The 18398-nt window shown below is 40.0% G+C and overlaps 1 protein-coding gene across 10 annotated transcripts in view; it reads right to left on the bottom strand.

Annotated features, from left to right (window-relative positions):
- Positions 1–8500: 8500 nt before the first annotated feature.
- The window catches only part of MYSM1 (Myb like, SWIRM and MPN domains 1), a 43205-nt gene continuing 33307 nt past the window's right edge, over positions 8501–18398 (bottom strand). For 6 of the 10 annotated variants that reach the window (XM_040627249.1, XM_040627245.1, XM_040627243.1 and 3 more), the window contains 3 exons: positions 15187–15292; positions 14951–15008; positions 8501–11218 (listed from right to left, as the gene is read on the bottom strand). In XM_040627249.1, coding sequence (XP_040483183.1) covers positions 11021–11218; positions 14951–15008; positions 15187–15292 — 362 coding nt within the window. In that variant the 3' untranslated portion in view covers positions 8501–11020. Of the gene's footprint in view, positions 11219–11566; positions 13938–14950; positions 15009–15186; positions 15293–18398 lie in introns of those variants that run through there. The other 4 variants (XM_040627246.1, XM_040627244.1, XM_040627248.1 and 1 more) reach the window with 4 other exon arrangements.

Genomic DNA, 18398 nt, shown 5'->3' with positions numbered 1-18398 from the left:
CGTTACTGCTGAGTCCTATCTGTCAGGTGTTTGGGGACAAAACAAAGTCCAACAATGGCTGATCTAGAAAAAACTGACTAAGCAGTTCAACTGCTTCCTGAAACTTTCCAGGTCTTCTGCATTTTGAAGTGACGTTGTCAATGGGGGAAGGTGGGAAAGGAATCACTGATTATACTCAGTAACAGATATCAGAGTTATTAATTGATAAGTCTCATTTTCGATAACAGAAAAATATGCAAAGACAAAAGCAAGGCTTTAAAAAAATTTTTTTTAAATTTTTGTTGTTGTTATTTTGTTTCTAAGTAGGCTCCACGCCCAGTGCGCGGAGCCCAACGCAGGGCTCAAAACCACAGTTGTGAGATCAAGACCTGATGGAGAGTCAGATGCTTGACTGACTGAGCCACCCAGGAGCCCCCAAAGCAAGTTTTTTACTTAGCAATATCTCTCTGCAAACACAGACAGTATTTTATTTCAGCTAGCATTCTATGGGAAGATAACTGAGAATCAGTGATGTAGAAACACATCAGCAATGGTAAGAAAAACCATCACAGTACAAATAGGATTGCGGGACAGTGTGGGTCTGGAGCTATTGACTGGGCATGATGCTGGTCACAATCAAAAAATTACAGCAAATATTTAATTAGCAAGCATCCATAAGAGCTGCAAAAAGGATGATCTTCCAATGAAATAAAAGCCTTGTGGAATTAAAACTCTTAGGATTGTATTGTACTTTGCCGCCCAAAGTATATCATTTAGGAGCCTTGAGTTCAAACTGGTTCTGTAAACAAAATGATAAATGTGGCTGTATTACCATGAGAATTAGCTTATACAAGTGGAAGATTTTTCTGCAGATACTAACAACATTTAAAGGGTACATAGATCTTGATCTGGCATCTAAGCTTCTAGGAATCTATTCAGAGAAATATTAAGTGTGCAAAAAAAAAGAGAATTATTTTTCATAGGAAACTGGAAACCACCTAAAATTTATCAGTTAAAACCTGATTGGATCAGTGATGGCAAATCTGTACTGTAGAATGTCGTGCACCTCTTGCAAAGAATGAATAGATATTTATGTGCTGTTGCAGGAAGAAGTCCTCAATGAAAGGACAGAAACCGAAGATATACAGTATGACCCTGTTGGTCCTTGTTATTTTTTAGATTGATAGTGTAACTGGGGCCCAAGGTTGCAAGAGCACCTGGCTCGGCGGGGCCGGGGTGGGGTGGGGGGCAAATACATCAGGTTTTTTTGGCTACTCACCACTGGCAAAATCCAAAGGCAGAGAAATGGGTGGTGGTGAAACAAGAACGGAATTTATTTCTGTGAGGCCAGCATTGGACGGACAGTGGACTAAAGTCACAAAGACTGTCTCCAAAGTATGGAAAGACTTCCAGGTTTATATAAGGAAAATGGGGACAAAGGCAGGTGGGTACAGGAAGCCGGGGCAGTAAAGGTCAGGTCGATCACTGCCTCGGGGTCAGTCATGTGGGGTCTTGCTGGTGTCAGGGCAGTCCCTATTATTTGAGGGGTAGTTTCAGTCCCCATCATGGGATGCTTTGCCCACAAGGCCTTTTGCCTGAGTTAAGAAATGAGCTGGAAAGAAGAACTTCATTAATTAGAAAGTACACACTGAGGTCAGGAAGGAAGGAGTTGACGTCATCTTTCGAATCCCCACTGTCAAAACACCGTTCCATTTCTACAGAAGGAGAGGGGTGACAACCATGTCTTCCGTAGCTACTTTCTGCTGACCGGGATGACATAGGGATTTTAGAATGGAACACTTTGACAGGTAGGAGAACTTCATGTCTTGAGTCTCTCCTGGAGTAGACACGAAGGGCATCGGAAGCTCGTGTGAATAGCCCAGGCTCCCATTTAACAAATACAAAAAGTCAAACAACCACCAAAAGGAGAAAGAACAAGAAATATAGCAATGCTTAGCAGAGCATATTTCCATTTGGAAAGAACCGATGTGAGCCAACTGCTAAAAGGGTCTAGAGCTAGGGCATCTATAGTGGTAACGTGTTGAAATCTTTCATGGCTTCCATTCCATTTTTCAAGTAATTTGGAATATATACTGCAACATTCTGTTTTAATGGTTTTTTGTTTGTTTGTTTTTAAAGATTTTATTTATTTATTTGACACAGAGAGAGGGGGAACACAAGCAGGGGGAGTGGGAGAGGAAGAAGCAGACTCCCAGCTGAGGAGCCTGATGTGGGGCTCGATACCAGGACTCTGGGATAATGCCCTGAGCTGAAGGCAAATGCTTAACGACTGAGCCACCCAGGCACCCCTTAATGTTTAATGTTTTAATGCTTCCTCTTTGGGCTGCAGTCAAGATGGTGGGCCATTTGGTGGTGGAGGACTAGTTTTCGAATTGGTGTGGTTTCATCATTTAGGAGGGTGACCGCATGCTGGGTTTGGTTAAAGGCGGCTGCTGGAAGCTTGCCTAAAGCCGCTGTTTGTAATTCTCCACTAGGAGAGGCGGCTCCTTGGGCAAATATGGTTAAGGGCTAAGACCATCAGGAAGCCTTCTTTGCCTCCTGTCTAGCTTTTAACAATATCCCAGTTAGGAGGAATCACTGGCAAGTGGGAGATAACTTATCTCGGGGGAAATGTGCATCCCCAAGCACACCATCCAATCCAATCTTCCATCCACGATTTTCATGAGTCCATAGTGAACCCCACAAAGGCAGGGTATGCTCTGGCTTTTAAGGAATGATTTTGCCATCTCAGCCACATAGAATCGGTCAAGGTGATAGCTGAGTTACACAGTCAGTTGTTGGGAGAGTCGATCTCATTGTCCCGCTGTTGGAATAACCATATGCCTGTGGGGTCCTTTTATTATCCCCACAGAGTAACAGATCATTTATACATGGGCTACTGTGGTGATTTCTCTGAAGTTTACCTCAAGTTGTCTAGTTTAGGCAAACAACAACCATTCAAAGATGACTAGAACTGGAATCTAACTTCCACAAAGGGGTGTGTTATTGAAACATGATTTTTCTCCCTAAAATCACCCTCATTTCCATCAAAGATAGCCAAATTATGACAAATTCGTTTGTGAAACAAGTCCAGTTTTAACAAACTTGACCTAATTATTTACATATCACAGCAAGAATAGTGACTGACGATGTAAGTTCTTTTTAAATTTGCTTTGCTGGAACTTTTTATAAGGAATTTCTGATTGAACTTTTAATAGCCACTCCAGGCCAGAAGCCATGCCAAATACTTGGCATCAGATTGGACTACAATCCCTGTAGATTTTGGTGAATTCCTCTTCTCGAGGTCCCCTAGAATATCTTGAGGTTCCTGCACCTGCCAGGAGGTGATATCCTTTTTTTTCTTTTTTTTTTTTAAACATTTTATTTATTTATTTGACAGAGAGAGAGCGCCAGCGAGAGAGAGAACACAAGCAGGGGGAGTGGGAGAGGAAGAAGCAGGCTCCCAGCGGAGCAGGGAGCCCGATGCTCCATCCCAGGACCCGGGGATCATGCCCTGAGCGGAAGGCAGACGCTTAATGACTGAGCCACCCAGGCACCCCAGGAGGTGATATTCTTTAGTCACCTGGTGAGGCTGCTGGGAACTCTGTAAGCAAGGTGTCAGGCCGACATTTCCAGGGGCTCTATTGGTTCCATAAAGTCAACCTTAGTTCCTTAAAGCTGTCTGGTCATGTCTGTCTATGCACGTCTCTCAAATATGACTTTCCAGCCAAAGCCTCGGTAATATAACCAGTGTTTCCAATGGTGTCCTGTTACAAGCAGAACAGATTCTTACTGAACTTAGGCAATGAATTATAACTGCTATGAAAGAGAAAGAATACTCACTGAGACTTTCTGAATTCTGGAGGGCTCAGGGAGGGAGAAAAGTTAAATGTTTCAATTTAGGAATATTTTATCATATTTCTGTAAATCATAGATATCTTAAGATAAAAAGTTTTCTTCAATCTGGAATCTGGGAGAGCAAACATTAGAGAATCAGCAATAGAATCACAAAAACTACAATGATCTTCCTCAATTTATTCGGTCCCATGTTACTCATTCTTGTTCTGGTTGGATGCAGGTTTCCCTTTAGTTCTGAAAATATTTACTCAGCTTAGTTTCACCATCTTAAAGGTATCAGAAAACTGTATTTGCCAAAACTCCTTTTCATGCATCTCCTTGAAGATGAAACATAGTTTGCAATAGCATCAGAACGAGAACTATAAGTGACAAAAGACCCAACGACGGGCACGGTGAAAGATCTGTTGCGAGTGCATCATAATGCAGTGGACAAGGAAGTCTGCTTACTTCTGTGACACACACGTCAATAATTAGAATGTCAAGTGACCTTAGATCAGGACCTATTAGAACTGCAGGGATTTCATAGAATTTCTAGAACAGTCATAGCATTTACCCATACAATAATATACCCAGGAAGGTTTATCATCGTTTAACAGTGCTTCCATGTAACAACATACCAAATAAACAAGCTTCATCAGTCAAAAAGACTCCATTCAGAATTTGAATCTTGGGAAATTTGTTAAAAACCTCAGGTTTTTGGGGCGCCTGGGTGGCTCAGTCATTAAGCGTCTACCTTTGGCTCAGGGCGTGATCCCGGCTTTCTGGGATCAAGTCCCGCATCAGGCTCCTCTGCTGGGAGCCTGCTTCTTCCTCTCCCACTCCCCCGGTTGTGTTCCCTCTCTCGCTGGCTGTCTCTATCTCCATCAAATAAATAAATAAAATCTTAAAAAAAAAACAAAAAACACCTCAGGTTTTAAAGCACATGCTTAAATAGGATTCAGATAATTATAAAACTCAATATTTAATTATTTAACCAAGGTGGCAATAAGAGAGAGATTATAAAGGCCAATACAGAAGGTTGCACAGTTGTTAGCAAAACTTAGCTCTTTCAATATGGAGAAGTTTTAACTTTTTTTAAGGAATCAACAACCTGATAAAGACAACATAGAAACTTTGGTTTTTTTAGGCAGATAAAGAAAAAAGCTTTGTTTACAATTTCTTACCAAGAGCAGACCAACAATCCAAGAGAACTTTGTCTTTTTAACAGAGAGAAAAAACCAACTCCCCATCTTATACTAGTATATTTTTAAAACTTCATTCATTTCTATCTCAGTCCCGGCCACGCATAAAATTCTTTTCCAAAGATTCCCCTTCACAAACCTATTACAACTTTCCTTTTCATTCAGATTTTGTCCTAAGCTTTCTCTCTCTAAATAACCAGTCTCATTTTAGGACAAAATTACTTTCAACAAAAATGAATTCCCGTTCCTCATGCCTTTCTTATCAAAATCATAGCTTATGTCCTTGCATACAAAGTTGCTTTCTTTATCATTTTCTGGCAGTCTTAATTATGTTTATCAGAATTTTTACTTAGAAACCTTAGTTTCCAGTGAAAACTAAGTAGTGACCGACTATGTACTATACCAGAATTCTTTAGATCAGAAGTTTATGAATACATTTCCTAATTTCTAGAAACATGTGCTTCTCCATAATATAATCTTTCAATTAAGCATAAAGCTGAATGTAGGGTCTTTAGTTTCTCTGTAATAAGAAGCCAAAAGCAGATAAAGCTATGTTTAGTAATGCAGTATTTTATCTTATTTGGAAAAGATTTCGCTATCTACTGAGTTCAAACCCATTTATTATTGAACCTAGCAAAACTTCAAAGTTTTAGGTTACCAAAGATGTTGAAAACTATAAACCTTTTAGTCGACCTACTTGCCCTTAAAAATTACCCATGAAAGCTTTACAAAGCAGACCAAATTAATCATCATTTTAAGTCAAATTGCAACAGATACAACATGAATTTAGTTCGGGTAGAAGAGAAGTTGATTCTCTGTATTCTATTCGATGTTGGTAACTCCAAAAGACTTGCCTACTTTAATTAAACCAGCAAACTTAAATTAGCGTTAATGCTGATATGTTCCACCTGTGGTCAGTGTCAGTCAATGTTACCTGGGGCTCCCGTGGGGAAATCTGAAGTGGGCAGTCTGAGCCCCTGCGCCCCTTCATGCTGACTTAGGAGGTGCTCCAGTTGGAACCTCATAAGGAGGTGGCCCGACCAGCTGGGGTGCTTTCGCTCTGCAATAGCAATGGTAGGAGGCGCAGGGGCGATGGCGCCGGAGGCAGGGACGACAGTGTAGGAGCCAGCCTCCGGAGAGGCCAGGTGCGGCTGCAGACCCGGGGCAGGAGCCCGGGCGCCACTGACAAGGCTGGAGGTGGGTTTGTAGTTTGGACTAACACTGCTTAGTCTGTCTCCTGTCTGTCCCTCCTGCTAAATAGGCTATTTCTCTGGTTGTTTTTCAGCCCTTTGCACCAATAATTCAAAATATCTCCTAATGCCCTTTCTTTGGGAACAGAAGGAGTATTTCCCATGTTCCTAGGCCAAAGTTCAGAAAGGACACAGAAGAAACACAATTATGACTAAATGAAGCTCAGAGTAACTGTTAGTATTCGTTCTTCCCCGTCAGAGCTTCACGGACTGAACCAAACGGCTTCCGAGACAAACGAAGAGAGCCAAACCAACCCCACCCCCCTTTGGAGGCAACCGAATGAAAGGAAGGAATACCAGAGAGCCATACAGGAGCCATCCTTCCTCTGAGCTTCACACACACGGGCCAAGCAGTGTTACAACAAAAAATCATCCTCTTAGCCACAGGGTTATAACTAAACGTAGACCATCTTGTGTACACACACACACACACACACACACACACACACACTTTCCAACAGAGATCTCCCCAAATGCGTACTCTGGCTTCCCATTAATCTCCCTCACGTCCACTCCTTTTCCCAAATTAGAAGAGCCCCTGCCACAACTCCAGCGATGCAAGCCTGAACAAATGCGTTATGAAAACCCCGAAACAAACGGTTCAAAAGAACCCAAGGAAGGATGGGTTCCACTGTGCACTTATGGGGGGAACTTACCAGGAGCCAAATTTCTAGGGACCACTGATTCTTCAACTCTGCTTCACCAAATGCAGTGACGGCAGTCGATGCAGTTCAAGGCAAGCAAGAAAGTCCTCGCAGGAAAATAGGTCTCAGCCGCTGCCCAGGACTTCCGGTTCTCCACATCCGGTGGACTCGCCCGGAGCGGCTGACTCACCTACCACAGCCGCTGGCTCCCTAAACAGCCCAGCCCGCGCGCTGCCCCCACCCACTGCCCCGCAGGGGAATCCCCAGGGGGCTGGGCAAACTGAAAATACAGCCCCCCCGCTGGCTTGCCAAGAATTGCAACTGTGGGGGGGCGCCTGGGTGGCTGAGTCGGTTGAGCATCTGCCTTCAGCTCAGGTCATGATCCGAGTCCTGGGACTGAGCCCCACATGGGGCTCCCTGCTCAGCGGGGAGCCTGCTTCTCCCTCTCTGCCCCCAGCTTGTGTTCTCTCAAATAAATAAGTAAAATCTTTTTTAAAAAAAATTGTAACTGGGGTGTGGGGTGCAAGAGCCCCTGGCTCTGGGAGCCCCCAACAGACCAGGTTTGGCCACTTGCCGCTGACAAAATGGAACGGCAGAGAGGCGAGTGGTGGTGAAACCAGAAAGGAGTTTATTTCAGGGAGGCCACCACCAGAAGACAGCCGGCTCGAGGCTCAAATCCTGTCTCCGAAGTGCTGAAAATACTTCTAGGTGTCTATCAGGAAAATGTGGGTCAAAGTGGGTGGGTGCCAGCGGGTGGGCAGTATAAAGGTCAAGTAGATCATTATTTTGGGGTCCAGCACGTGGGGTCTTGTTGGTGTCAGGGCAGTCCCTATTATTTGAGGTGTAGTTTCAGTCCCCATCATGGAATGCTTTGCCCTCAGGGTATTTTTGCCTGAGTTAAGCAGGAAAGAACAACTTCATTCAATGAGGAAGTACAGACTGAGGTCAGAATGGAAGTAAAGTCCTCCTTCAAGAGGTTTTGTATATGTTAGGAAAAAAGGCTGGAAAGTTAAAGATCAGTCAATGAGTTAATTCTGATTTTAAGGTGAGATTTTTCTTTTACTTTATACCTTCTGTATCCTTAGTTGACTTAATGTGAATTACCTAAAGAACATCTCCATTTACCCTACCCTATGGCCAAAGACTCACCATTCTCAAGCACTTCCCACTCCTTATCTCCATACCTGTGCTAAGGTCACTTCTCTCTGGAACATCTCTCCCCAAACATCACTTAAGCAAACTGTGCCAGGATGTTTAAAGGTAGATCTCTTCCAAGAAATTGATCACACCCCTCACATTCTAGAGGATGATTTCTCATTTGTCTGAACACCTATTACCCTTGAAGTCTTTTATAGGCATTTATAATCAATTCCAGTTTGTATCTTAGTGTCTTACCTGTCCATGTTGGGTTTCATGTGTTTCCCAATTACTAGGTAATGGGCTTCTTGTGGGACGAAATCAAGACTTACTCATCTCTGTGTCCCCTACAATGCTCAAAATAATAGACAGTCAACCAATGTTTGAATTAATGGGGCATATTTGCAATTCAATGTGTATGCTGCTAAAAATTTAGAAATAGACCAAATGATTCACCACTTTTTTTCAAATTTTATTTATATAGAATCTTCAGAATGTTTCCCTTTAATTTTTATCACAAGCTAAAATCTCAAAGCTTAAAATCAGATATTTTGTAATATATCATTGTTTAGTACAGGGAGAAGAGTTGAACCATTTCAAGGAAAAGCTTTCATAACTGTATAAACATTAATATTTACAATATTCTTTAATATAGATTTAGACAACGTGGCATCATATTTAAATGTACAAAATAGTTTAAGTCATTATATTCCATTACAGAACATTCCAAAATTCAAAGTAATAAAAAGAAATCCATAAACACTAATAACATTTGGGGAAAACAACAGCAACAAATTTATCGATAATCATAGTAAACTTATAGGATACTAATACATAATACACAATTTACAATTTACACATCAAATCCACAAATTTAAAGATCTATGACCAGTCTATTTAAATCATGCTGGATTCTAAATACTATTTTATAATTCATAGCTTGAAACAAATGTTCTGTGGCAACCTAGGAAACAGGAGTACAACCTATGAAATCATATTTAACATTCTTCTTTAATCCTAAGAGACTACTCTAGGAAACCTCAAAGACAGCACATAAGGCATTTTTCCCTGAAATTAAAGTTCTTACGAATATATTCGTAAATATATTCAAAGGAAGAAAATACAAACAACCCAGATATCATGAGTTAATTTTACCTTCTCAAATTTAGTTTGGTATATAGCATCTGGTATAATCACAGCTTCTCAGGGAAATTTTTATTTTCTCCTGATTTAGGGGGCTAACATTTATTCTCTGCCTTGTTCCAGAAAGAATTTAAGGTGGCTTACAAGATTCAGAAAATGCTGGAAAGCACAAATTATAGGGCAGATGAAACACATAAAGCACACATAAAACCATTTAAGAAAAGGTCAGGAACTGAATAAGTTAAAAATATATGACATTATTCTCTACAGTGATTTTCTGGAAATATTGCAAAATATGATATTAATTTATAAGAAAACTATTTAACTACTGGTAAACTGGGGATACTGATCAAATTTATTAAATTTTGTATTAATCCTCATAGAGATGATGATAAAAATGTGCTTTTTCCTTTGTGCTTGGGTGAAGTAAGTTGTCCTAAATGCCATGATGTATGACTCTGGAGTTAAGTCTCTTGTAATTGGTAGAGGACAGTGTAGGTGAAAAAATATAAAATGTGGGTACCCTTATTTAATTTCTACTGAGAAATTCATCCACTGAATGCCTGCTGATGACCTGAGGATAGGAAGCTATACACCAGGTGATCAGGTGTCCAAAGGTCTCTTTGTCCATATGCAATGCATCAATCCTGGAGCATCCTGCCTACAGCACTTCCCCAAAGTTCTCCAGCTCATGTCGTCGTTAGGACCCAGCAAGACAAACAAGGCGGCAAACTGAAGAACAGGAGGCCTGCGCAGCCTGGCCTGTTGAGGCTGCCATCGCCCTGCCGCCCAGCCAGCTGCAGAGGCTCTGACCTTGCTCACAGTCTGCACATCACCGACCTCACCCCATTACTGTGCGGGAGGAGAGTTTTGGAGAGAAGACTGGGGCAGCATTAATCGGCTTCCATGAAATACGAATGGGTCTGTTCAACTCTATCCTTCTGGCCCTGCTTTCACCAAATGCTAAATGAACCATCTTGTACCTATATGCTGAGAGGTAAGTAGAGGGAACGGGGAAAAAGTAGGGAGTGGAGCTTGAGGGAAGTGAAGAAAAGGGGTGGTAGGACAGATGGCATGAGTTTCAAAACTACAGATTACGGGTCAGAACAAAAGTATCTACCTGAAAGCTGAAACTAATCACTGCCTCCTACCTTTTGTTTTTGAGGATGACTGTTTCCAAGCAACACTCCTAAATTGTGGTCAGATCGGTGAAGAACGAAGTTCAAGTCCAGAGATCTAAAAGCCCCAGGAATTGCAACGTTCTTGGCTGGGGTGGCAAAGCTGCCCTAGGGTTTGTGAGATAGGTTTTACAGGGGACAGGGTTGTGACTGCCATTTTTCCAGCGATACCCTTCAGAATACAGGCAGGGCAACCTTAGTTATCAGACACCATGCCTCCGGCCCACAATACTTTGAAGGCCCATAAAAATGTTTTCATTTCTTTTAAATTCAGAAGGAAAAAACTGATCTTTTAGATTGAGGACAGGTTTATATACAATATTAGATTGGTTTTATACAAATGCAGTTGTAATGAATTAGTTTTTACTTTTTCTCAAGAAGACATCCAAGAAGGCAAAAGCGTCTAAGTCCTACCTAATGTGTCTTTGAAAACAGTTCAAGAATAAAAAAATGGAGGGGTAAGGAGAATCTGATCTCGTTGATCTTATTCCACTGATTTTTCTTTTTTGAATGTTATTTTGGGATTAGATCTTAAAAAGAGCTAAGTCTAATACTGGAGAAATACTAGCGTCAATTTCCACTAGCCAAGCAGGAAAAGAAAAAAAATTAAGTTCATTATTTTATTACCATTGTGCAATCGAAGAATCAAATCAGGATAAAGAGATCTGGATGTTTTCAGGTCCTGTCTCCACTCCTGTAAACATCATCAGAGGTAGGTTTTCCTTTGGGTCTCTGCCTCCTGAAACTATGTTACACTGCCCCTCAGTTCCAGACTTCTGTGCTTCTCCAAGGCCCTGGCTCTGACTACCCTGAGTAGCCCAAGTTGGACATGACAGGAATGTGGGCACCTGCAAATGTTTTAAGAATATGATAAGAGAAAAAAGGAAACAGGGAGAATGAACAAGGGAGGAGGAAGGAAAATATCACAGATTTTTAATGTTCTAAAATTACATGGTCCAAGGTGCACCTGGGTGGCTCAGTCAGTTAAGCATCTGCCTTGGGCTCAGGTCATAACCCCAGGCTCCCTCTGCCCCGCCCCCTGTTCATGCTCTTTTTCTCCCCCCCCCTTTCTCTCAAGTAAAAAAAAAAATCTTTGAAATTACATGGTCCAAGGAAAAAAAGGGGGAAGAATTTATACTAAAATGTTACCTCTAGTTTTCTAGACAACAGGATTTATATTTTTTTATTTATGTTTCTGTTTTTTAAAAAATATTTTGAGATAAATGTACTCTATCATCAGAAAAAAACACTCAGTAAATATTATTTACAAAATTGTGCTCTCCAAAGTCTAAACTCCGAGGATTACCATCTTTGAGTTCCTCGTGGTATGGCTTAGGTTAGTAAATATGGTTAACTATTGGCATGCAGGGGACCCAGATTTGAGAACAGAATTTTTAACAATTTCCATTATTTTCCAAATTAATCAATGTTATAGGGAAATGTCAATCAAGAGTGCTAATTCATACCAACTTCTAGGATGTGTTCTCCATGTAAAATGAGAAAAACATGTCAAAAGGAAGAGTACACAGGAATCAATTACTACCTTTTATGGAATTGCAGACTTTCTGTGCTTGGAAGGAAAAATGAAGTCATAAAATTTAGACCCATGGATTACAGGTGAAGAGCCTGAGGTCCAGACAGATTATGTGATGTTATCACTGCTACAGAGCAAAGCTGGTGATAGAATTAGGATGAGGACTCAGGTTTCCTGATATCTGGTCTACAGCTCTACCCACCCCCAGTCCCAAAGGTAATTGCATTATAAATTATGTTTCATTGTTTATCCTAACTACATATAGGGAAATGCATTTTAGACCTGGAAGGATGTTAGGAAGATGACATAGACCTCAGTTACACAAGAATTTAGGTTCAGAGGTCAACTTATATCCCCTACCCACCCACCCCCAAGTCACACAGTTGAGCCAAGACGTAGACCATCTAGAACTGGCTCACTGCTCCCTCAGACACCGCCATATCTTCCATGGCTAATGACTACGACCAAAAAAGGAAAAAACACAAGATCATATCCAGATAAGGTATAATAAAACTGTTATTAATAAGAGTGCTTGGAGAATGGGTGTAAAACAGTTCTACGGCTCATAGAAATAAACTCAAATCTATGTGAGTACATCAGGAAGCATGATTGCTAATTTACTTGAAAATATATTTAAATGTAAATCATTATTTTAAGTTTTGTTGTTGTTTGAAGATGATGTAAATAACGCCTGTGTCTCAGGTTCATATGCCTGAAAATAAATTATAAATGCTTGTAATTCTCTAGAGCAGGGTTGGAAGATAATGACCAGCAACCCATTGTCTGTGAGGCTCGTGAGGTCATAAGAGTGGTTTTACATTTTTAAAGGATTGTAAAAAAATATAAAAAAGAATGTCTGATAGAGACAGTATGTGACCTGCAAACCCTAAGTTTTTGACTAACTGTCCCTTTACATAAAAAGTTTTGCTCACTTCTGTTCTAGATTTAGAAAGTATATGAAACTGGACTAGATATGTAATATGTTCTGAAAGGCTTTTTTGTCTTTAAAATTAAATCTCTGATTTAATATTTAAGTATTAAAATTTGCCTCTTTCTCCTGATAATAGGTAGTAGAAAAAAAAAAATCTAGTTTGAGACTTAGGATTATCTGTGTTCCAATTAAATGAGGTTTTATCACACATACTAAGTGGACATATAGTTGAAGCTAATTATTGTATGTGTCTGAAATCCATATTAAATGTTTCAGCTAGCTGAGAAAATGGCACAGCCTGTAGTATTGCTATAAAATAAAATGGAAACAAATATCTATAATTGAAAAACTGGCAATTTGATTCTCTGCATTGGTCTCGTCTCTATGTTTAAGATTTTCTTCTTAGGCCTCCCCTGGCCGCCTACAGCGTGTTGTCGGATTTATTACACCACTAGTTCTCAACCATGTTCATTACCTCAGTGACCGTCCATCCACATCTCATTTGCAACCATAAACAAAATCTCACCAAAGACACGGAAAAAACGGAAGTGCCCCTAATGAGACACAGACATGAGGTACCAAAAGTGGAATGACTAGTTTGGGGAGAAATAAATATTAGAGATACATTGCATTTATCAACCTGAATACAACAGTAAAGCGGATAGCTCTTCAGAGTGCCCTGCAGCGTCACTGGCCACGGCAGGACCGCTACACTGCAGCAGACCCTGGCTCACACCACACTCTGATAAGCACTGAGTGAAGACAAGTCTTTATCTCTTTGTCACAAGAGTCACGTGGTAAAGTTTGGATTTTATGAACTAGAGAAAAAAATATTAAAGTTGTGCCACTATTAGCTAAGCTACAATAATTTCAAGGTTATTACTTTGGAAGAAGGATCTACTGTGTCAGGATTAGAAGGCCTTCCTTTAAAATAATTACATTAACAATTCCTTTGGACCGCAGCACAGTTCTCTTCAGCCACTCCATTCTCTTGCTTGCTTTTATAATTGGAAAGGAATAAATTTTCTATTTGAGTCAAGAATTCTTCAGCAATGAAGCAATTAGTCACTTTGCTCAGAGTTTTCCTCAGACACTCCAAAAGCTAGTTGAAAAGAAACAGTTTATGCTTAAAATACACAAAAAGTATAAGAGGGTTTGCATTACTATCACTATTGTAACCCCTTCCAAATCTCACATTTTCTAATGCGCAAATGAGAAACAGCGGTTGAAGATAAATTTATGATCAATAATCACACAGCCAGAGTGTAGGAAGTCACTGCTGAGAAATGCTTCGTCTAGTTCCTTTAGAATTTTATATGAGGAGACAAACCTGAGATTTTAAGTGTGATGTTTCTACTTCGGACAAATTTGTGACTTTGCCTCTTTTTTTTTAGTAGTTACATTTACAAAGCAAAATAATCCCGTAGGATAAAAATCTGTGTACATACACAGGACTCTACTATTTCAACATTAGGATGTTAGACACAGTCTGTTTCCTGAAAAATATGCATACTAATCTTCCAACAGAACAAAGAGAAAGTGGCTTTAATAGAAGGGGGTAAAAAATATTAAAAAGAAACTTAGTATGTTTCAATTTTCTATTCTCAAATTGCTACCAAGAAAAAAAAAAAAGGTGTTGCCACACTGGTCTTTAACTCTTTATACTCATAGAAAACAAACAAGAAGTGAAATAAAAGAATTTAGGACTCTTATTTCCTACCAGAAAGTTAAATAAAATGACCACTTAAATGTAATTATTAGATTTATACTACTGTTCTTGAAAATGATCGATTGTTAAATCTACATGGAAACATGGTGCTTTTGAATTTAATAAAATGAGAAAAATGTTCTCCACTGTGTATATTAATCTACTAAGAAATTTATCGGCCAACACAGACAAATTTATTCTAAAATAGTATTATTTCTATACGCAAGTGTGGGCAACAAAACACATTACTAATTATCTCTCAGAAATTAATTTTTGAAAGGAAAAAGCAATAAAAAAATACACAGAAAATGTATCCACAAAGCATTTGGCACCATGGGAAAACACAGCAAGATGAATAGCTTTAGAATCCATGAACAATAGAACCAATTAAAATGAAGGTAGCTTACTTTCTGCAAACAAGTCAGGTCAGAATCCCGGCGAAAGATTTTATCCATAGGGACACTGCTGTTGGAAGAAATATGAAGGCAAACTGATGAAACAAATACCATAAACTAACCGGTTTTGTAATAAACTGTCACTGATGCCATATATCATAATTTTATATTTAACTTGGGTTTTCTCTAAAACCTAATTTAATGAGAAACGCTGCAGATGTGCAACCGTCTCAAACCCCAGTACATACCTATGGGATAGCCGATATTTTTCTATTATCCATCTTGTCTTTTCAAACACTAATCCCCACTGAGGTTCTTCCAGCATCTGCTGTACTTCAAATTTGTAAGGTAAACCTAGAAAAGCATAAAGAAGCAGACTGTCATCAACTACTTCTTAAATCCCCAATCGCCTTTTAATTACCTAAAATCCTCACCCCCACAACTTGGCAGACCAGCTGAACAGCACTTTAAACATAGTGGGCATTCATTAAATATTTACTGCCTGGCTGAACCTGGTCCATCAAGCACATTAATGCGAAGCAATTAATAATAATAAAGAAAAGTAAAAGTACCATTTGCATGACAATTATATGTAAGGAACTGAGAGGCAGGATGATCACATAATTTATAACCAAACCAAGAGGCTTTCTGAGTGAAAGGGGGCATTGTTAAAAGCTGTGCCAGAACCACGGGCTTAAACTGACACTTAGCTAGGTAAAACAAGACATATTCCATCCCAGTGATTTTTATTTTTACACAGGTTAAGCTTACAGCAATGCTATAAGGTAGGCAGCATTATTCCTATCTAACAGACGAAGAAACTGAGGCTGAGACCAGTGAAACAGTCGAAGAAACTGAGGCTGAGACCAGTGAAACAATCTGTTCAGGGTAGTGAAGTGGAAGAGCCTGGATTTTAAGCCCCAGCAGGTCTGCCTGGCTTCTGAGCTCACATTCACTTTACCTCCCTATAGGTGCTAATCTAACACCAGTCAGGGAATAGGAAAAACTCTATAGAAGCAGCAACTGCACTTCCCTTTCATGCTAAACTCTGGAGGAAAGGAGCACAAGGGGTGGGTACCATGCACACAGCTAGAAAGGAAAAATATCAAGCATGAGCCTACTTGGAAATTTCTCACATAACCTTCAAAATCGCCCTGTAATTGTATTTGCAGTGTATTAAAAGGAAAGCTCGGCTGATTCATTATCAAAGGTCAATACCATAAAAATAATAGTAAAACTTACATAATGCTTATTACATGGCAGGCTTAAGGTGCTTTATGTATGTAAGGCCACTTGAACCAGCTACCAGTATTGCCCCCCCCTTTTGGGGGGGGAAGGGATAAGGACATAATAACCTGTTCATCAGCATATATATAATTATGAAGGGGTAGAGCCAGGATCTGAACCCAGGCAGTCTGGCTTGAGTTGCTGTTATTAACTTGACAATATACTGCCTGTCAACTGGGTTTTTGTCAATATAAGGGTTTTCAAGTAAATGCAATGCCAGCAAATCAGAAGGCATGAAAAAAATGAAAGGAAAAAACATCATGACTACACTTCCTTACAATATAAGCATACTTTCTCAATATGTTCTAAAAAGGCCTTTACCCCCATTTTTTTCAGGCGGATTTTTTTTTTTTTCGTTTTTCAACTCTCCTCCATTTCACTTTTTCCCTCCAAAAAGTTAAGAAGAGTGACACGTTAGAGCACACAAGCTATTAAGCAAACTTCTTTTGGTGATATCAATAATTTACTAATCACAACGACCTGTTGAAGACCTATTATTTGCTAAGCACGTGACATATATTACCAGCAGTTTTTACAGCTCCCCTGTAAGCAAGGTAATAATTTTTTTTTTAAAGATTTTATGTATTTGAGAGAGAGCGTGAGCAGTGGTGGGGGGGGCACAACGATGACGGGGGACACGACAGAGGTAGAGGGAGAAGCAGACTCCCTGCTCAGTGCGGTGATGATGACGCAGGTCTCAATCCCAGGACCCTGAGATCATGACCTGAGCCGAAGTTAGATGCTTAACCGACGGAGCCACCCACATGCTCCAGTAAGGTAATAATTTCTTCTCATTTTACAGATGTGGCAAAAGGGAATGAGAGAGGCTAAGTAATCTGCCCCAGGTAAAATAACCAATAAATGTCAGAGCTGGGGTCTGAATCTAGGCAAGCAACTCTACTCTTAATGAAAGCCAAAAATAAGAACAAAGAATAATGTATTTTCAGTTTGTGCTGGTGGAAAACCATGAAAATACACACACACACACACACACACACACACACACACACAAACTATACAGCTCTATTTGGTATCAGGAATATTTTTCTAAGTTAAAAAATGGCACTAAAATCAGTACAAATTTCCTTTTGTACTGAATATTTTTAATCCGTTAAAACATCAGAAGAAAACTAATCACTAAGTATATTTCCTGCCTATTACAAGTACAGAAAATGCTTATCTGTTAGAGACATTTTAAAGGTAAAACTTGGGTATATACCTAACAGGAAAAAAGAAAGGATAGGACAGGACAGGAAAGGCGAGGAAGAGAGAACCTAAGTTAAAAGTACTGTAACACATGGCATCCCATGGCTTCTAGAAAACTTTAATTCTTGAACCAGAATGTTTCCAAGAAGAGCAAAGTGGTAAACCTAGGATTAAGACCTAGTAAGCAGTGTTAAGAGGCATTTAAGAGACAACTCTGCCCAACAGAACTTTCTGCAATGGTGATAATGTTGAATACTGTGTGCTGTCCAATGGTGGCTCATAAGAGCATCCAGTATTGTCCCCTGTCACCTTTCAAGGGACTCCTGCCCCTGCCTGGGTTACTTTCTTTCTCATATGCACTGGTCTGTATTTCTCTCAATACTAAATTTGTACCTTCTACAAATCTCCAGAGTTGGGCTCTCTCCATGTAGCTTTCTGCTCTCGGGTACCCTGTCTTGCAAATTTGGTTGCATTTGTCTCCCCTCTGTCACCTCAACTCAGTCTGCCAGCCTCTGCGCAGGGTTCTCCTCCTTGTGTCATACCTGGAACCCTGTTAAGTTGGTAAACTAATTTGGGGCTCCCCTCATGTGTTTCCCATCTCTCAGCAATCATACCCCCTCGACTCCCTGATGTTATGACCTAACCACCACCAGCTATTACATTTGTCCAGTTTTGTGGCTGTTTCAGACAGGTCTTTTGTTACTTCCTTTGGGCCAGAAGCAGAATTCTAGGAACTGAATTTTAAATTTCATTTAATTCTAATTAATTTAAATAGTCTTATGTAGCTGGTAGCTACTGCAGTCTCTGTATACTCCGATAGCATCAGAGTACGGCTCACTCCCTACATCTAGCAGACCGCGAGATTAAAAGGATGACTTTAATTGTGATTATTCCTTTTGTAACTTTTTATAAAACTGGATTGGGCTAAAGAATGTTGTATACATGTACTATGTTCAAAATGGGCATT

Source organism: Ursus maritimus, unplaced genomic scaffold (assembly GCF_017311325.1).
Source record: "Ursus maritimus isolate PB19 unplaced genomic scaffold, ASM1731132v1 scaffold_12, whole genome shotgun sequence".
In the NCBI taxonomy this organism is placed as follows: domain Eukaryota; kingdom Metazoa; phylum Chordata; class Mammalia; order Carnivora; family Ursidae; genus Ursus; species Ursus maritimus.
This window is presented reverse-complemented; position numbering and strand designations above follow the sequence as displayed.